At 51.2% G+C, this 20485-nt stretch overlaps 1 protein-coding gene and 1 pseudogene across 2 annotated transcripts; one reads left to right on the top strand and one right to left on the bottom strand.

Moving 5' to 3' along the window:
- Positions 1 to 4073, bottom strand: part of LOC102375159 — a 40260-nt pseudogene extending 36187 nt beyond the window's left edge.
- A 7879-nt stretch (positions 4074 to 11952) lies between these two features.
- LOC102374925 (zinc finger protein 664-like) lies at positions 11953 to 19668 on the top strand. Of its 2 annotated transcripts, none has more exons than XM_025213407.1 (3): positions 11953 to 12144; positions 14436 to 14549; positions 17376 to 19668. In XM_025213407.1, the coding sequence occupies exons 1-3, from the start codon at positions 11988 to 11990 to the stop codon at positions 18509 to 18511; spliced, it is 1407 nt and encodes a 468-aa protein (XP_025069192.1). In that variant the 5' UTR covers positions 11953 to 11987; the 3' UTR covers positions 18512 to 19668. The 2 variants fall into 2 exon arrangements, with proteins under 2 accessions (XP_025069192.1, XP_006031805.1); XM_006031743.3 differs by having other exon boundaries at positions 11954 to 12144; positions 17373 to 19668.
- Positions 19669 to 20485: the final 817 nt, after the last annotated feature.

The raw sequence follows: 20485 nt of genomic DNA, 5'->3' as shown, positions 1-20485 counted from the left end.
GCCGTCAGCCCTATTGATCCACTAGCCAAGGGGGGCATTAAAGAACGGAGGTGTAAGTAGCCAGCCCCTCCCCTCCTCCTCCCGATACCTTCTTTGCTGGCATCTGACTCAAGGCTCAGCACAGAGGTTTGCTGCTGAAGAGGGGAGAGGTCACCCCATTCTGGTGGCCAAAATGAGGTGATGTCTCCTCACAGCAGCAGCGAATCCCAGCGGCTGCTCCTGCCCCGCTGCCTGCAGAACAGCATGTCCCAACGGGCTTGTCATTCACATGCCCTGTGCCACCGCTATTGGAGCAGGAGCAGGAAGGCTGCAGGAGGAGGGGAAGTAGGGGGACAGGAGGGTGACGCGCACCTCTGCAACATCCTGGCTCCTCCCCTTCTGCAGAGCCCTCCCCCCTGCAATCACTCACCCATCCACAGCAACTTAGCACAGTGGGGCCAACCATTTTGGCAGGCATGCCACAGGTGAGCCCCATACCCTCCCTGAGCATCCCTATGGCTAGAAACAGATGTCTCCAAAAGAATCAGCTGTGCCAATGCGATGATCTGTGTCACTGGCCAAAAGAGGCGTCACCCACTGTTCAGTCTGTTGATGCAGTGGGGCAATGGCCAGGGCTTGAGGGGCCTGGTCCTGCACACTTCAGGATTTCCTGTGCAGGATCAGGCCCCACCAGCCCTAGGAGTGCCCCTGGGATCTCCATCTCCATAAGTGGAGGAAGCCAGGGTTCCCTGCTTACAGAGATGCACCCTGGAGATTCCTGGGGGCAGTCTCTATAATCAGGGAAATCCCAACTTTCTTGCTTATGGAGACACACCCCAAGATTTCCCAGATTTCTGTAACTGGGGAAAGCTGGGCAGGTGTTTGTGTGTCTTGATCCTGTGCAGGAATTCCCAAAATGCACAGGATTGGGCCCCTCAAGGCCCCAGATCACCTGCCTGGGGAGCTGGAGACCGTGGGCAGCTCTGAGCTACTCACACTCTCCTGCCATAAAGCAAACAGGCATCTGCTGCTAAACAGCAGCACAAACGGATATCACCTGTGTTGCAGCCAAAAACTGTGGGCATTAGTGGCACGACAAGGAGTGTGGATGTGTTTGCATGGCCTCTGTGCTGCTATAACACTTTTAATGGTGACAAAGGCAGTGAAAGGCAATGACTGCTTCCACACACCAATCCCCTTTTCCTGCCCTATCTGGTGCTGTTTTCTGCTCCCTGCCTCATTTGTTGCCCTTTCTGCCTCTTGTCCTGTGCTCCCCACCTGATATGTTTCTTGCTTTCTTTTCCCTGCCCTACCTCTCCTTGTGTTTTTTGCTCCCTCCCTGCTCTGCTGCCTGCCACATGCAGATGCTGCCCATGTCATTTGGGGCTTGTGTCCTGGATTGGCCACCCCTAACCTAGTATGTGTCCTAGATTGTCCCCTGACCTAGCACAGTGCAGGTCAACAATGTTTGACTGATGGCCATCATGCACTCCTGGACATTGAGGCCAAAGGGGACCACTGTGATCATGTAAACCACCTTTTCAGGTTGGCAATCTATCAAAAATGTTCCTGACCTGCATGCACAAAAGCTGTCTCCTAGGGCACTTGTACACATTATGATTTTACCATGTACACGCAATGAAGAGTGCCGAACAATCACCATTTGTCTAGCATAATGGTGTCCCCATGTACATGTGCATGTTTTGGGGTTTTTTTTCATGGCAGGTTTTGTTTGAACATGGCAACTTGCAGTCTGATTTAATTAAGGCCTACCCATTTCCACAGCCCCTGGCATGCAAAGGAATGATGCGGCTGGAATTACATCTAACCACCTTCAATTCCTGGGCCCAAAGGGCCAGGTACCCATTTACAGCTAGGTTGATTGGGGCACACTTTGGTAGGGGCACGAGAGCACAGCTGGAACTCACATTGCTGGCTCTGTGGTGAGACGTCTAGTGTCAGCCTCTGCATGACTACTACAAAAATGTGGTGAAGGCCAGGTAGCTGTACAGGTGAAAGGCTGTAGAGCTGATTTGCATGTGAAAGGCTGGCAGAGTACTCCTGACCTTGAAGGAGAAGGGTGCAGATAAGCTCTGAAAGTGTGACCCACAGATGGAAGGAAGAAAGCAATGTCTCTGCCTGATAAGGCTATGAGGCATAGCTGGGACTCACCTGTTGATCTAGGCGTGTAGATGGGCTTGTCTGTCTGGATGAAGATGTAGCCGCTGTGGAAGGAGACCAGCACCACTTTCTCCAGGGTGAACTGAGGGCACCGGGCCTGGAGGTAAACATACTGGTTGTTCTTGGCCTCCTTTGGCAGCAGCGTTGTAGGAATCTGCAGTGGGAAAGGATGGCAACTTTTGTCACGGTGGAGAGGTTTCCTCAGGACCCTCACCCATGCCAGCCTGGAGTTTTGAGGCACACGGGGGCACCAGCTGTGGAACAGGTAGGTGATGGCTTGACCCTACAACATGGATATGACCCACTTCATCTGCCCCCTCTGCTGAGACCAAGGAGAGTGCAGATACTCTCAGATGATGCAGTGTCATTCAACACAAACCTGGGATTGGGAGCTAAATTCCCAAAGCACCTAAGAGCCCGGACACAACACACTTACACTGGTATACTTTCTGCATACTGATATAAATTACACTGGGCTGGAGAGAGGACAGACAAGAACCCTGTTAGTTGCACCTTGTTGGCTGCTATTACAGCACCCTTCTGCTAGGGGCAAGGGAAGCAGGTAATAGCATGCTTGCCTTCAGCAAATGCTACCCTGGGATAAACTTTGGACACACAACAGGTACAGCAGTATGGCTTATACTGGATCCAAACTGCAGTAGTGTCTGACTGTATTTCATGCATCTGTTCCTTTTTTCAGCAGTGCAAAAGCTGGTTGCAGCCATCTGAGCATATCATGTATCTCAGCCTTAAGTCCCTTAGGTGCTTTGGAAAATCTCTCCTGGCTTCTTAGGGGAGGAAGATTTGGGCTATCATTACCAGCCATTTCTGACTGAACATCTTACAAGACTGAGGTTGGCGTTTTCCTCCCAGATGCAGCCAGCTCCCCCCAGCCCCACCTTTATTTTAGTGATGTTCATCATGCCATTCTCAGGGTTCAAGCTTGCTTTAGTGTAGTCCAAGACCTCCTTCTTCTGTGGGAAGTCAAGCACAGTGATTGTGGCCTCGATTAGGCCGTGGTGGCCATGAGCTTCCACAATGACCGTCTCTTCTGTCTCCACGTGTAAGAGGTTGGGGGCAATCAGCATGTACCTGTGAAGGGACAGATGATGTCACGATGGAGAATCAAACACATGTCACTCCCTTGGTATCTAGTTTAGCTATAACCTGAGCTCTGCCATGTTGAATTACTATCCTAGTTAATTTTGGACCTAAGCAGGATGGGCCTGGTCACCTTCCAAGAAGAGGTCAGATTTTAATAGGAAGTGGTTTGGATGACACCTTTCCCCTGTAACTTAGTACAGTGGTGTTGGTACAATGCTCCTGGGGGTATTCTCCCCTTGCAGCCAGTCACTACCGGGTGCTGTGCAGCAGGAAACAGGCCAGAGGCTCAGGGGGGCATGCTTGCAGTCAGAGCTGGGGGGGCCTGTGATCAAGAAAGTGGGGCAAGGTGGATCAGCAGGGGGCATCTTTCAAATCAGTGCTGACCCTTAGGCAGCAGTGTGGGTGACAGATCAAGGGGCAAACTGATAGATAGGCAAATGGCCTGAACCCAGTATTTCTTGGCTTATATTTTAACCAGGTCTCATGATCTGGGGGAGCTTGGCTCGTGGGGTTCGCAGGCTTGGTGTTGACAAGCCAGTGTCGCATTTCAGGCTCGTGCTTTCAAGCAGTGGCTAGAAGGAGGGTCGGGGGTTTCAGCGCATCTGCCCCTTTGAAACTCAGGCCCTTCTGAAGCAGGTCATGGCAGGCACAGACTCACTAGCGTCAGTGCTGGCACTAAGGAAATGCCAGCTCGAATCCTCACTGACTGCTACCTCCGACAAAACAGTTACTTACAGTGGCTGGCCGTGAGAAACAGCTGACAAGCAGAAAGCCAACGCAGCCGCCAGGCTCACAGCAGATCCTCCCATTGTGCCAGAGGAAACCACTTCTCTCAGGATTATTTGTGCTTGACGTGGAGTCCCCCGGGCAGGAGAATAGTTAATATATAATGGCAGGAGATCCGAGAATCACAGAGGGAAGAGAGAGGCAGAGGAGGCTACTTCAAATGCACGATCCTAGAGAAGTTCTTGCTGGGAAAGGTGCAGCCATTGGTGGGGTGATACCTAGAGGAGAAGCAGCCGTGACTAAGGTACCTCTACCCCAATCTAGGAGGCACAGTCGTATCATGAGGGGTGGGAAGAGCCCTGTGGCTTATTCCACTGTTGGTGTTTTTGTACCATGCACACCTTCCCTGCCGGCGAGGAACAGCCCCTGAATGATTTCTGGATATTTGAGGGAGTTGCAGTACAACCCAATCCAAACCACACCCCCTCCATCATCTGCATGTGCCGGAGTGCCCTTGCAACACAGTGGGAGGCAGGGAGGTTTTTAGAGAACCGGTGGGTGGGGGGGGTGGGGGGGGTGTTGGCATGGGGAGAACATGGGGCAACCACTCTTTTCTCCTGGGATCCCCCTTGCCATGAGAACCCCTTTGGTGTGGGCAGGTCTTGCTCATCACAGATGCATCAAGGAAAAATTCGGGAGGGGAGGAAACCCTACCTTTTAGTCTGAAGCCTTACGCACAAGATATCGGGATGCCTGGCCTCTCTGTTTCGGGGGGGAATGGCATCTAGTGGTTGAAGAGGAAAATTAGAATCAAGACAACTGAGTTATGATCCCAGCTAAAGGAGGGGCAGGTGGGATAATGGTTAGAGATGGGAAGTGCAGCCTCCGGATGCCTGGGTTCCCTTCCTGGCTTTTTGTCATCAATTTGCTGTTGAGCATTGGGGCCTAGAAGGCCCCTTCCAGTCTTGCTTCCCACCACACTGGCTGTCAGAGGGGTCAGGGCAGAGAGATGAACGCAGGAAGCTGAGGAGGGAAGGGAGTGACTGCACACCCACTCTCTGCTTAGTCAGTGGATAATTAAGCCAACTGCATTTGACCTTGTCTTAGGTGTTTCTGCATTTGACCCTGTCCTAGGTGTTTGGAACGGAGGGGCAAAGAGTGGTGACAGGATGCCAGAAATCTCTGGGCACCCTGAGAGACAATTTCCCACTAGCCCTAGGTACATAGTGAAGAAATTGTGCAGTGTTGCCAGCTGCAGTGGAGTTTGCCATGGGGTGGGCTGTCCAGAGGTAGCTTCTTCTCGTATTTTTGGTGTCAACAACACAGGTCATTTCCCTGCAATCTCTGTGGGGTGAGGGGGGGAACTGCAGTCCCTGCCTTCCAGAAAATCCGAGGGAAGGAGAAGGTGGAGATTGCCAGGCACAGAGCAGCAAAGTGAAAGCTTCTCTGTAGGCAAAACGGGGAAGGGAGGAATTAAAGTCAAGGGGCTGGAAGCCAGCACTCCTGAAAGGTGAGCGAGGTTAGTAGTTAGTGCAGAGAAGGTAGGAAGAGGGAGTCCTGGGTTTGATGCCCAACTCTGCTGGGAAGTGGGGTTAGGGACTTGGTCAGGTATCCTAGGTTCTCTTCCATACTTCTGACCCTTGATGTTGGCTGCTTTCTTTGCTCACACAGCACTTGAGACGTGCTTTGCATCATCCCTTCACAAAGCCCACAGACCTTTGGAGAAGGCCAGTTACCAAGTGCTCTGCATAGCTGCATCCAGGCTGGCTCCCAGTCCTCTCCTCAGTCCATCCCACTCTCCCCAGGTAGACATAATTAGCAGACACAGTGAGCATGGTCATGTGTGTCATGTCCCTCCGCCCCCAGTGGCTGATCCTCCTGATTACAATAGCATACTCGGTGTAAGTTTTGGTGGTTTTGGGGGATTTTTTTTATATAATTTGTATCCGAGGCCAAATTAACCAAAACTAGTTCCAAATCCAAGAGTCCAGAACCATAAGTGGCCCTACTACTGGCAAACATCCTCCACCTGGGGCATCAGATGTTTCCAAAACCTTTGGTGTGCATCCTACTTGCAGGCCCAAGCTCAGAGGCTTGGGGTTTGGATGCCCCTGCATTTTGCTTGCAGGTAGCCATAAACCCCTCAGAGCAAGCAAGGGAGGAGACTCCTATTTCCTTAAACTGGGCTTAAAGCTGCTGCACCTCGGTGGGTACTGAACAACGCCAGAAGAACAGTTCTCCTATGAGGTGGTTCAGGAAAACTGCCTTCTTGGACACAGATACATGGTATTTCCCCTGCCAGGATAAGAAGCCACTATGCTTGGCCTGAGCCTTCAGGGTGTTAGGACAAATGAACTCATGCCGAGCTCTGTGCTGTTGCAGCTAGACTCCTACCAGTACTGGGGCTGCCTTGCAGTGCAGGCACACAGTCAGGAGCGTGAGCTGAAGAGCTTTGTGGGTACCAATTTGCAACCTGGCAAACTGGCATGCAAGTCGCACTGCAGCATGCAAATCATACAGCTGTTACCAAATTTGCCCATTACTTTGGGGTGTGCTCATTTATTAGGGATAGTTTCTAGGGTCTTGGTGATTCTGTCAATGTGCTGCTTGTGTTACTATACGGAGCTGTATCTCTCCCTTCTGCAAGCCCTCACCCCCAGTGGAGCTATCTTTCAGGACTCAGTCTCAATGGGACTGGGTTCCTCCAGTCACCAAATCAGTCATACACACAAACACACACAAATTAACGTGACACGCCTGACCTGGCCGGGCTGATCAGCATGGACAGGCTGACACCCTCATATGCCAAGAATCAGTTCATAAGAGCAACAATAAAATGCAGTCAGACACAAGCACACAGGTAAACAGAATCCCTCTGAATCCGGCTGGGTGTCCAGCTGACACCCTCATGGGCCAGCATTCAGTTCATAAGGGCACGTCTGAGTCAAACTGGGTCAATCAGCCTGTACAAGCTGATCCCCTTATGTGTTTCAAACTCAGCACGTCCCAATCTTTGGCCTCTTGATGAGCAGACCCCACAATATTTTTGGGCTTCACAGGGATCTTTAGCTTAGGTAAAAGAAGCATTGCTGCAGAGCACGGGAGGAAAGAGAAGCAGAGAAGGAAAAATATACTCAATTACTACCAGTTTGACTATAAAAGTTATTTATTGAGTACTAGTAGTAATAGACATGAGTACTAGTAGTAATAGACATGCAAAAGAAAAACAAACACCAACAATGACAATACTACCCTGGTTTCACTAAGTATTTGGGGAAACTTAGCTCAAGCTTAACTGATACAGTTCAGGTTCAGAAGTTTATGCCTAGAAAGAAGACAGAGAACGCTGGGATCTCACCTAGTCCACGGTACTCAGGCTGCAAAGCTGACAGGCACAGTCTGTAGCACAGTCCTTGAAGGGAGAGATGATCTGTTCTTCCAGCGTCCCAAGAACGACAGGGGATGGTGTCAGCACAGGGGTTTTCTTCTTCTCCTTCTTTCCTCCTGCTTCTACTTCTTTTCCTTCCTTTTCCTCTTCCTCTTCTCCCTCTAGCAGCACACACACTTACAGATTTTTATACCCTCAGTTCAGCTGCTTCGAAGCACCCTCAGTAGTGTAAATCATTGTCTTTTCTATTGACAAGGGGTTATCTGGTTTGGACCATCTCAGGAAACTGATTGATAATCAGGAAACACTTAAGATTAGGGAGTAACCCAAATACTTGGGAGCCAGCTTGAAATTCCTATGGGTGGCAGATATACTGATGGGATATCTCATGGTTTCTTCAGGAACAATAGATAGCTTGCAGCATCAGGATTTTGGATTTTTACTTGTTGTGCACAAGCCTCAGCTTAGCATGACTTTTCCAGATCTTACTATAGTCTTTTAACAGACTTAAAGCAATTATTGGGGTGCTCATAACCTTTTGTGGAGAGGACTCCCACCAGTCGTCTCGGGAAAGATATGACAACACCTGGGATTAGGGCTCCAGCAGGCTGGATGCTGTGATGAACCCTTAACCATTGTTCAAATGTTGCCCATACCCCCTCTGACTCGGTCTCTTGCCTCAGCATTCCCGAACATGGGTTGATTAACATTTGAAGCACAGATTCCCCATCATGCAGTGCTCCCCTGCTTCTCTGGTCCCAGAATTCACTGCAGTCTCTGCTTCAGGCTTTCTGTTCTCCATCTCTCATGTAAATGAACGGTCATCTGGTTCCATCTCGGATGTAAATGAGACCTAGGGCAGTTGGTTCACTCTTGTCACCCTTATCTTGAGGGTCTTAGGTGTGTCTCCCACTGCATCTTAATCAGTTTTGTTTAGGTAGAGGAGGGGAGAGAGTGGGGGTGAGTCCTTTGTGAGTCAGACAGACTGCATCCTGTGCCAGGGTTGCCCAAGAACACAGAGCTGAGACGTAACACAGCATGGAATTAAATATATTAGTATGCAAATGAACCAGCATGCAAATGACCTGGGGGATAAATAAAGCATTCAGAGAAGCCACCAGGTTCTTCCTTATTGACTCTCACCTCAATTACTGGAATAACTAATGACCTTTGACTTGTCTGTTAAAAACAGGTTAACCAAGCTGAAGCATGAGTTGTGTTGTACATACACATCACATCTAGACCAGAGATGTTTCTGGTAGATTTAGACAATCACAAGATGTTGGACTTAATAGAGGGGAAACCCAGTGAAATATTCCAGCCTGTGTTATACAGCAGGCCCCACCTGATGTTCTACTGGTCCTTTATGGCCTTAACATCCATGACTCCTGGACTGGACCCTTTGGCTGATATTAACTGGTGTCACTCCATTGAAATCTATAGGCCTTATGCCATTATCTGAGGCTATATTATGTGAGGAGCTGGCCTGTTTTATACATAGGCATACTGCAGGGCTTGGTTCTTAATGCACTCACTCACTCCTGTTAAAGCCGGGGTAACTTCCTGCAATAAATAAGAACTCAGCTGATAAGACTCCGACCCTTTGGGCTAAATCCTATCATGCCTGTAGGTAGCCGTGTGGATGCAGGTTCTGGTGCTTAAGTGCTGTTTGATTTTCTATTCTATTTAGTGATTTTGGGGCTGGGGCACATGACTTGTGAGGAGAGACTGAGGGAACTGGGTTTATTTAGACTGCAGAAGAGAAGACTGAGGGGGGATTTGTAGAGCTGGACTGTTCTCAGTGGTGACAGATGACAGAACAAGGAGCAATGGTCTCAAGTTGCAGCAAGGGAGATTCAGATTGGATATTAGGAAAAACGTTCTCATTAGAAGGGTGGTGAAGCACTGGAACAGGTTACCTGGAGAGGTGGTGGACTTTCCATCCTTGGGGGTATGTAAGGCCCTGCTTGACAAAGCCTTGGCTGGAATGATGTAGTTGGGGCTGGTCCTGCTTTGAGCAGGGAGTTGGACTAGACGTGACTGCCTGAGACCCCTTCTAACCCTAATGTCTATGATTCTCCCTGTAGCAAAAGGGAATAGCTGTCCTGGAAAGGGAAAGGGCCTTCAGTTCTAGCCTAGGCCTCTGCCCTTATGGGGCAGAAACTTGCCCAGCAAATCAACCTAGCTCTACTGATGTCAACCCCAACCAAGAGGAGGCCCCCCTACGCCAGATGCTACATATACATGAAGAACCAGAATTCTGCCAAAGAACTGCTAGCCCAGAGCCACATGGCAGAAAGGTGACTTGCCCAAGGATACAATGCAGCTCAGTGGCAGAGCCTACAATAGCATGCTGTCACAGTGTGCTTCCCAGCGCAGGGCCCTCACCTACTGCACCTGCTTGGATTGGCTTTCACCATTGCCTTCCTGTCAAGGCCTCCTCTCCTGTTAGCAGACTTACTGCACGTTAACCAAGCTGGACCGAGAGCTTAGTCATAAGTAAATATGTTGTAACTAGATGTTTTTGGGTACTGTCCAGACTAAATTCCCATGCAAAAACCACTGCTAGGAAGACAAATATGTTACAGGAAGCCAGCTGATAACCTGCTCCCCACTCCCCCCAATTAACCTTTGCTGGCTGGTAGCTGGCACTACTCTGTAAAGCCTATCAATTGAATTTACCAACAGAAATCCAAACCAACTGGTCAGCTCAGGATGCCTTGCTTCAGTGCCTCTCCAGCCCTGCCTTTCTATAAGTCTCTCCACCTTGAAGGGGTTTTGCATCAACACACCAAACTTCTATTGGCAATAAAAAGCACAGCTTTTTGCTGCATAGCAAATGCTAATTAATGGCCATATCCATATAAGTCTATTGTGTTCATCACCCTAGTATCTGAACACTTATATGAATGAAGAGTCCAGCAGGGGTTAAAGCCATGGGTCTGACACGTACTTGAAGGGCGCCGAGTCCTTGAGCACTTAAAAACGTCTAAAACAGCATGTGGCGACATTCTTCTCCGGCACTTGGGCTATGGAGCGGGAATCCCTGCACGCCTCTTGGCTCCAGTCTCCAGAGGTTTCTGAGCATAGCCCAGTGCAAAGGAGAGCGCTTACTGGAATTCACCCCTGTCTGGCAGTCCACTTGGTTGTGGGGAGAGGAGCAGAGCACTGCGGGATGCTGGAGGACCACTGGCCCATAGAGACAAAGATGTTTTTCAAGTTTGAGAGGTATTATTGAAATGCTCCTTCAGCCTTGCATGTCTGTGCTCTTACTGCTCAGAGCACTTTCAGCAGCACATCTCCCCATGGCCTAACTGCTTGGTACTTTCCCTTCTGATTACCACGGGAAGGGTAGGAAGGGGCTGAAACTGGGACTGAGAACAGTGAAGCCTGCATCCATTTTGATTTCCTGTAGAAAGAGGAGCTGTAACTACAGAACAGCTGCTGAGATATAGTAAGGGTAGCCAACATCTGGAAAGGGCTGCCAGGGGAGGTGGTGCTCTCCCCTGCCTGGGGGGGTCTTTAAGAGAAGACTGGACAAACACCTGGCTGGGGTCATATAACCCCAGCTCTCTTTCCAGCCCAGGGCAGGGGGTCAGACTCGATCTGCTGAGGTCCCTTCCAACCCTAATATCTATGAAAAACCTTCTGCGCTTCACTCTGCCCAGTCTCCTTTGCAGGCATCAATCCCCTGTTTGAAGAACGCAGCTCCGCTGGCAGGTCCTGGCTGTGGAGAGCAAGGCTTGTGACAACCTGGGCCCAGTCCCCTGAAGGTGCTGATGGTTAAAAGCACCCCTTTGAATTTGACCCGAAGACCAGAGAGGACTGGGGTCACTGGTGGACAGTGGAGGGACACACCCAGGCTGACTCTTCTGACACAGAGAACGAGACGGAGACCTGACGAGGTCTGCGTTTGCCTTCCCAGGTACAGAGAGCAGCAGGGATGGAGCTGAGAGGACCTGGCCAGGGGCAGCTCTGGAGCCCGGTCCACCCTTAAGTGGAAGAGACGCAGCGTCCGACGCAGCTGGAGATGGAAAACAGTGGCAATAACAGCTGCAGATGCCAGGGTAAGGACATCTTTAAAATGCCGTCGTGGGCACTGAGACACAGCAGCTGTTTAGCCAGCCTCTGGGGCTCTCGGGCACCGCTCCTTTCTCGCCTGCCATGCCTTGATGCCTAGCTCCGTAGTTCTCAACCTTTTTTTGGACCAGGACCCGTGTGTAAATGCCGATGAGCACTCCCAGCCCAGCCCAGCACCCCTCACTCCTGACCCCGGTGCGTGTTGCAGGGCAGGGGGGGAACAGCCCCTCCACCCCAAGGAAACCCAGGCACTGGGGGCCCACACATTTATCCCCCCATGCACGCGTGGGTAAGGGCTGTGTGGGGTGTGCGCGTGTGTGTGCATGCAGGTTGGGCCTGTGCGTGGTGGGAGACTCCATGACCGGGGAGAGGGGGGTGGGGTTCACACTCCTCTGGGCAAGGCGCGGGATGGAACGGGTTAACGCGGCGCTTGCCGCCACCATCGAGTCTCAGTCCTCCAGGGCCGCCAGAGCGTTCGCGCGGCGACCACAGAGTGCCGGGCGGACCATAGAGTCCGGGTCCGCCGGGGATGGCCGGCGCTCAGGGGGCAGCCGGTGGCGGCCCGGGGCGCTTCGAGGAGGTGGCGCTGCGCTTCACGCGGGCCGAGTGGCGGCTCCTGGGGGACGGGGACAAGGCGCTTTACCGGGACCAGATGCTGCGGATCTACGAGGCCCTTGTCTGCCTGGGTAAAGGCCTGCCGCGCGCGCGCGCGGGGGCCCGAGGCGGGAACACGGACCAGGCCGCAGCCCCAGCCCCAGCCTGCCTCACTTTTCTAGGCCGCCACCACCGCTGGCCGCAGCCCCCAGCCCCGTGCCTAATCGCCTTCTCCTCCTCCTCCAAGTGCTTAGAAATGGATTCCCTGCGGACCTGCTCCATGAGGTTTCCAGGCACAGAGACGAGGCTGACTGGACCCTCCTTCCCTTTCTTAAAGATGGGCACTATATTTGCCCTTTTCCAATTGCCCAGGACCTCCCGTGGTGCCCATGAGCTTTCAAAGATAATGAGCGGTGGCTCTGCAGTCACATCAGCTATGCTCATCCTTTTGGGGGGGAAATTATTGACCAGTACCACACATTCTGGGCTTTTGCAGGCTGTTCTTCCTCTTCCTCTTCCCTATAATCTATACATGTAGTGGACTGTGCTAGATGCTGCGGTAGTTACTGACCGACCAATTTAGATCTACTGCTGTAATGATCTTTCTATTGAATGAAAAGGCTGATACAGGTAGACTTAAGTAAGCATTAAGGTGCTTGAAACAAATAGATCAGAAATAGCTCACTCAAGTGATTTCATGGAGTGAGGTTAAGAGGAAGAGAATTTAAGGAACGATATTTGCTTGAATCTAACATGACCCTGAATTAAAAGTTATCCCCCCCACAATATGATTCTGTATATGGGAAATTTATAAAATGTGTTGTAATCTAGGTATAGAATCCAAGTTGGAGCGTTGTCTTGAATTTGTTTCCCTCCCTCCCCTCCCAACTGCTACAGCAGGGAAAGTGGTGGCTTGGTGGGTGTCAAGCAGCCACTTTGCCCTCTGCCCCTCCTGACTTCCTTCCTCCTGCAGCTTTCATGCCACCTGCACCCCCAACTCTCTTGTTTCTGCCTCTATCCTTCCCCCCACCCTGTACACACACACACACGTATGTGAATCTGAGATGAGGAGCTCCTCTTCCCACACACACACACACACACACACACACACACGTGAATCTGAGATGAGCTCTTCCCATGCTGGCTGGAAGTGGGGGGGGTGGCGAAGAACACATCTCATTTTAGATTCGAGTAAATACAGTAGTAACATTCATGGGGATATTGTAGGTGAAAGGTCTGTAGGACGAGGGTAAAAGTGAGACACGGTACATAGACAGGGAACAAAGAGGGAACTGAAAGGATTTAAGATGGTTGTATCTAGCCTTGCTGCAAAGAGTAGAAAATAAAAGGTCTGCTTTTAATGTTAGCACTAAGGCCTCTTCTTAGTGACAGTTGGCTAATAAAAGGGTGGTCCTATCTTTAACTTGTGTTTTTCTTGCGGTGAAATCTTGTTCCATCGGAGGAACCTACCTATAGGTGTCGGATACACTGGCTTTCAGGACTTGGTCTCTGGAACTTGAGTAAAGTAGGCTGCCTTAACAGGCTGTCAGCATGTTAGTTCTACGGTTATGGAGTTGCTAAGGAAATTTAGGTTGTCAGGACTTGTAATTTTTTCTGTCTTAAGTTCTTAACCTTTTTTTTGTTATTTGCAATCTTTCCAGGTTATTAACCGTTCCCCTTATTTTTAGTGTTCTGATTTCCTTCTCCATAATATGACTGATTTGATTCTTTTTTCAGGATTTGAAAAAGACCTTATTGGTTGTAACGGAAATAATAAAAGAGTTTTGCATGGCTTCATACAACTGACAAATTAAGAGCTTTAATAAAGTCTTCATATAATCATTCTTTTGGACTACTGAATTTTGCCAGGAGTCTCAGAACAATCCTGCTTCCTCAGACCATATCTGGAGCTCAGTGTATAGCTGCAACTACAGTTACTGTAATGTCATCATTTTCTGTGCACTGTTATATAGGCGATTACACACACATGGTTTCTCTCCCGCATAAAGCTTCATTGTCACCCAGTTGTCACTAACACTTTCCACTTCCAAAAGTCATCAGTGCAAATCTTCACCAAGAATAAGTCCATTTCTAGTTGTATCCATCCATAAGTGTGTCTGCCTCTTTTCTGTCTTAGCTTGCCATCTTGAAAATATGTGGAAGTGCGGGTTCCTTTGTTTTTGGTTTTTCACTTTCTTCTTCCTCATACATCACAGATCAGTGTACCTCTGTCCTTCTTGCATGGGGCTGCTTGGAACTTTATATACTAGTGGCTTTATACCAGCTAGTGGCTGACGCTTTATATTTCATGCAGCCATTTTCTCACTTACCTGGCTGACAAGGGCCACCCTATTAAAGGATTCTGTAACATTTCCCCAAACAGGATATCAAGGTCCCACACCAGACTTAATCGGCCGCATCCAGCGAGGGGAAATGGAGCTCTGGGTTTGTGATGAGAGCCCTGGAGAAAACTCATGGTCTGAGGGCCACTTGCCAGGTGAGTTGTGGCAGTCCCTCCTGCCCTCCCTCCCCTCTCCCACTTATCCAGAGTGACAGAGAGCTGGAACTCTGCACACCTGCCCTGAGCTGTTGTTCCAGGTACTGACCTCAAATGGTTTATCCTCATCTGTGTTATCCAGCCAAGTATGTGCCCCCTTCCTGCAATTCAGTGATATGGGCACAGGTGATTGTTCTCCTATTAGAACAGTCACCTGTGGGCCCTGCACCCGTACAGGCTAGGGACTGACTAGTTAAGCAGCAGCTCTGCAGAAAAGGACTTGGGGGTTACAATGAGCAAATAAACAGAATATGAACCAGCAGTGTGGCCTTGTTGTGAAGGTGGCTAATGGCATATTGGGCTGCATTAGTAGGAGCATTGCCAGCAAATCAAGGGAAGCGATTATTCCCCTCTGTTCAGCACTGGTGAGGCCACATCTGGAATCCTGTGTCGTTTTGGGCCCCCCACTACAGAAAGGATGTGGAGAGAGTCCGGTGGAGGGCAATGACAACAGGGGGCTGGGGGACATGATTTATGAGAAGAGGCTGAGGGAACTGGGTGTATTTAGTTTGGAGAAGAGAAGACAGAGGGGAATTAATAGCAGCCTTCAACTCCCTGCAGGGTGGTTCGAAAGAGGATGGAGCTGGACGGTTCTCAGTGGTGGCACATGACAGAACAAGGAGCAATGGGCTCAAGTTGCAGCAAGGGGAGTTTAGGTTAAATATTAGGAAGAACTTCCTCCCTAGGAGGGTAGGAAAGCACTGGCACAGGTTACCCAGAGAGGTGAAGGGATCTCCATCCTCCATCTCGGCTAGACAAAGCCTTGGGTAGGATGAGACAGTTGGAGATGGTCCTGCTTTGAGCAGGACATTAGACTAGATGACCTTCCAAGGTCCCTTCCAAACCTGATTTTTCTATGATTCAATTATTAGGGATGTTGGGATATGAAATCCAAATTCATTTGATCAGCATTGTCTCCTATTGTCCCCCTTTCTGGAGATTGAGCCCCACGCACCTTGGCTGGAAGTTGAGGGATGGTGGGTGGAGCTCCACCCGCAGAGAAGTTATTCAGGGCTAGGGCCGAAGGCTTGCTTGATGTCTCTATTAAGCACAAATCTGGTACCCTTGGGATACCATGAGTTGAGGTATCAACTCTTATGCTGCTGAGTGAAGATGGACATTTCAGGCTAAGTGGCCATGCCCCTCTAATGCCTTCTGGCAGGGCATGATGGGACGTGTATTGCCCTGTGGCAGTTGTCATAGTGGGCACAAGCTCTGGGAGCCACCAGGGGTGGACTACAGATAGGCTTTGGTTCTCTTAACCACAGCTGCTGGTTCCTCTTGCTTAGTTGGAACTGGATACCCCTCCATAACAGACCAGGGAATAAAGGCAGTGTTTAATCAGTATCTCGGGCTGTGTTACATGGCTTCCTGGTGTGGGTGGTGTTTATTAACTACCATGCGCTGAGAGATCTAAACTCAAGATTTGCACCAGAACCTCCCTCTTCTTGCTGCATTTCTTGGGGCCCTGAATGTCACAAACCCTGTGCCCTGAGACTTAGAGTTCATGTGTAGGTTACTCTCAAAGCCTTTGCTGGTTTAGATTCTTCTGATACAGAGGATACCTGGGACTTGTTGGCAGAAGAAAGCTCCATGGGCTTATTCCCCAGACCAGGTCCTTCCCTACAAGCAGGCATGAAGCAGAGCTCTGCTCCTCCCAGAAGGGAGCTGGAGAGCAGATTTCAGGCCTGGCTTATCAGTTGCAGATCTCTTCCTAGGATGTTTCCCTCTCATCCTAGAACATTTCCTTGAGCAGTGTTATATATTAGTTTGGCTTTCTTTTCTAGGCTCAGAAGCCTTTAGGGCTTGCTTGTAGCACAGCAGTGGTCTGTGTCAGAGAGGGAGTTTTCAGTATGTTCCCAGACCCATGTCTGGTCACACATGCCAGACCCGAAAGCTTGCTATTGGGAAGCTTCAGACTTGTCCGCAGATTCTGTTCTCAGGTTCCCCAGAGACCTAGAGCTCAAGAGTGAACACTGGGTCAAAGCCCCAGGCTCCCTTACAAGTGGACTCATGAGTCTCAAGCATGGCAGGGAATTTAGGTGGGTTGAGGAGTGCTCAGCAACATCTACACAAGAATGTAAGAATTGCTGTTGACTGGATCAGACCATAGGCCCGTCTTGCCCAGTATCCTGTCACGCAGTGAGAGAGTGGATGCTGAAAGGGAGAATGAACTGGGGATGACTAGGGTTTTTCCCCTGTTCCTCTCTCACTTGCAGCCTCCAGCATTTAAGGTCTAGGAAGGGCTGATTCAGAAGCTGGATCCCTCCCAGGCTCAATAGCTACAGAAGACCTTTTCTTTCAAGTAAAGGATTTCCTTCCACAGTCCCAGTCACTGCTGTTATAGAGACCAGCAGTTAGAGGTGCCTCTGGTCTCACACTTGGCTGTAGAGTGCGTGGAGCCATTCAGAGCATTTGCTAGTGCATGCATCCCACACGTGTCTCCTCCCAAGAGCTCTGAGGTGATGTACTTCACCATGCTCAGCCAGGGCTTGGATTTGGGACAGAGCCCCCTGAAAACTACATGATTTGGAACATTGGATCAGCAATCCCCTTGGGAATTAGGCAACATTAGCATGGCACACTGACCTGCCCTGCCACCCGCCACACTGGGACGTGTGGAATTGCACCTCTTGCTCTCACAAGTGCCCAGGTTCCAAGGCCTGGCGCTTGCTTTGAGACCCGTACCAGCACAAGGGAGTGCCAGGGCTTTCTCTTTGTCAGGAGACGGGGACTAATTTTTGGGTTCTGTTCTCCACATAGCAGGTGCTGCGATACTGAGCAGAGCTGAGCAGCAGCCCCCAGAGGAAGAGCCTGCAAACCTGGAGCTGGTTCCAGGCAGAAACCAGCTACCTGAGCAATGGGGACAGAGAACAGCAGAGCCTCAAAAGAGCCCTGTCTGCAGAGAAGGAGTTGAGGGACAGAAAGACCCAAGGAGCCCTGAGGGCAGTACTCACAGTGGACAGGAACTGTATATATGTGGAGAGTGTGGAGAAAGCCTCTGGGACCTGCAGGAGGTCAGGGCGCACGGGGAGGCCCATGGGAGGGAGCTGGCCCACCCCTGCACCATGTGTGGGGAGAGCTTCCAGTATAAGTGCCACCTCGTGGAACACCAGAGGATGCACTTGGGTGAGCAGCCTCACCCCTGCCACGAGTGCGGGAAGCGCTTCTCGCGCCTGTTCCAGCTCCAGGTGCACCTGCGCATCCACTCAGGGGACCGTCCCCACCTCTGCCCAGACTGCGGGAAGAGCTTCACCCGCCGGGATGGCCTGCGCGTGCACCGGCGTATCCACAGTGGGGAGAAGCCACACCGCTGCACGCAATGCGGGAAGAGCTTTGACTGCCCATCCCGCCTGCGTGTCCATGGGCGTGTCCACACAGGGGAAAAACCATACCGCTGCCCTGAGTGTGAGAAGAGCTTCACCAACCAATCCCGCCTGCGTGACCACCAGCGCCTGCACGCGGGGGATATGCTGCACCATTGTGCCGACTGTGGGAAAGGCTTCGCCTACCTGTCCCGCCTGCGTGACCACCAGCGCGTGCACACGGGGGAGAAGCCCTTCTGCTGCGCGCAGTGCGGGAAGCGCTTCACACAGAGCTCCGCCATTGCCAAGCACCAGCTCATCCACACCGGGGAGAGGCCACACCGCTGTGCCCAGTGCGGCAAGCGCTTCCGGCAGAGCTCTGCGCTCACCAAGCACCAGCTCATCCACAGCGGGGAGAAGCCGTACCCCTGCATGCAGTGTGGGAAGCGCTTTGCCGAGAGCTCCGCACTCACCACACACCAGCATGTGCACACTGGGGAGAGGCCACACCACTGCACCCACTGTGGGAAACGCTTTGCCTCCACTTCGGCTCTCAACAAACACCGGCGATCCCATGGGCCAGACCTTTGCCGCTGACACAGGCTGGTGTCTGCAGTTCTTACCTCTCTTTTCACCCCACCACCTATGCCCTGAACCCCAGTTCAGTGGGGAGACAGTCCAGCACCTGGCCTGAAATGCCCCCATCACCCTGTTCACCAGCTGCTGGGTTTGCACATAGTAGAACTGAATGAATGTCTGTCCTTCTGGCTATGGCCTGGTGCTGTAGGGTTATGGTGTGGTTTATTCACCTTGTACTGGCAGAAGAAGCATCTTGGGTGGGCACCCCTGCATTGAAGTGCAGGGGAACTTTCCCACCCAAGCAGCTTGATCACAGGGGGAAGGAGCAGGGGTGGGAAGGGGAGGAACTGGGAAAGTTGCATTCAGGCCAAGGCAAAGGAAACAGGATACAGTTCCAGTATTTATTGTATACTTAGTATACTTTAAACTTCCCATCCACCTCTACATCAACTGCATGGGGGAAGGTGCCCTCCTAGCACACAGCAATATTGCATAACTTCCCAGTTTGTCTAAGGAGGATGCTTACCGGCAGCTGCTGAAGTCACACATTCCTTAATCAGCAGGTCTTGGTATCTTGCATTAAAGAGTTTTCAAAGAGCTGGCTCAGAAGCTCTCTAGGCCATTAATTTTCAACAGACTGTGGAACACCGGAGAAGGTCTGGATGAATGGAAGAATGATAATGTTATGCCTGGCTAAATAAAGATCTATTAGCCCAGTACTGGTCACGGGGAAATTAATGTAATGACTGATACAGGACTCAGTTAATAATGAACAAAAGGAGGGTCACGTAAATATTGTAAATCATCGCAGGTCAGGGACAGGTAATGGTGATGCTGCGGAGCTGACAGAGTGCCTGAGGTATTCAAGCTAGGTGTGGGAGTTCAGTACAGCCAGAGACCAAGGCATGCATCTGAGAGTGACTGGAGGCCAGGCTCCCATAGGAAAGGTGAGAAGCTGTCTTTAGCTGCTGTAGGAGGAGCTTTTGTGGGGGGACAGTCCCTGGAGGGACTTTCTGTAGAACCAACATTTACAGACAGGCCATGAGGCATCGCTCTGTGCCCACCCTGTTTGCCAAGCCCTCCCCCCACCACCCATCTCAGCATCTCCTCCAGGTCTGCCAGTCTATCAGGAGCGCCATCTGTTCCAGCTCCCGGCTCCTTACTCCTTCCAGACAAACCCAGGGGCTCGGCTCAGCCAGGAGGCCAGTGGACTGTGGGAGCAGATCCTGGAGCAGTTGGTGCTGCAGCGGCTTCTGGCCATCCTGCCCAGAAGGATGGAGCTGGGAGTGGGGACTGGCATAGAGCTGTGCTGAGGCAATGACCCTGGCGGGGGGGTTTCCACCAGGGCAGATGGAGGATGAGAAGCTCCAAGTGAGAGTTTAACCCTAATCATGAATGCTGCTGCCCCAACTCCATGTGCCTGGAGTATGTTCCCTTCTACTCCTGTCTTCTCCGGTCTCCAGGAGGGAAAGAAGCAGCCCTGAGGGGGTTGCTGAGCCCCCAGCCCACAGACGGTTGAGGCTGGGGCCACCTGACTGGCCATTCCTCCAGACCCCGTTCTTTCTCCCAGGGATGGAGGCTCTTGGCACCATCCCAGAACAGGACAAGGGGGGGACATTTCTACTTTGGATGCAGCCTCTCCCTCTGATGAAGCTTCCCCTTGTAGTTGTTCAGGTCTCAGCTCCTCCAAGTCTCCCATACCACTGGTTCTTGCTGGGCTCTGCCCAAGCTCCGCTTTCACAGCCAAGTGGAGCTGCTGCCTTGCCCCCAACCATGTTCCCTCTGCCCTTGGGCCCTGCTTTGCCTTGTGCAGACTGGGAGAGAGGGTGCTGAGAACAGGTTTGCAAGTTTTATTTAGCACTACTCTGTCATGCTGCAGCTGCGGGCTCCTCCCGTCCACACACAGCTGCAAGTGGGGGCCTGTGGAGGAACAGAAAGGAAAAGGAGCCCGGAGGCAAGCTGTGCAGTTTCTCATGTGAGGCCTGGCTAAAC

The sequence above is a fragment of the Alligator sinensis genome, unplaced genomic scaffold (assembly GCF_000455745.1).
Source record: "Alligator sinensis unplaced genomic scaffold, ASM45574v1 scaffold551_1, whole genome shotgun sequence".
In the NCBI taxonomy this organism is placed as follows: domain Eukaryota; kingdom Metazoa; phylum Chordata; order Crocodylia; family Alligatoridae; genus Alligator; species Alligator sinensis.
This window is presented reverse-complemented; position numbering and strand designations above follow the sequence as displayed.

Coding starts and splice junctions, on each gene's coding strand:
- LOC102374925 (XM_006031743.3), top strand. CDS start 11,988: ATGGCCGGCGCTCAGGGGGCAGCCGGTGGCGGCCCGGGGCGCTTCGAG. Junction 12,145..14,435: donor CGAGGCCCTTGTCTGCCTGG/GTAAAGGCCTGC, acceptor TTCCCCAAACAG/GATATCAAGGTCCCACACCA. Junction 14,550..17,372: donor GTCTGAGGGCCACTTGCCAG/GTGAGTTGTGGC, acceptor TTCTCCACATAG/CAGGTGCTGCGATACTGAGC.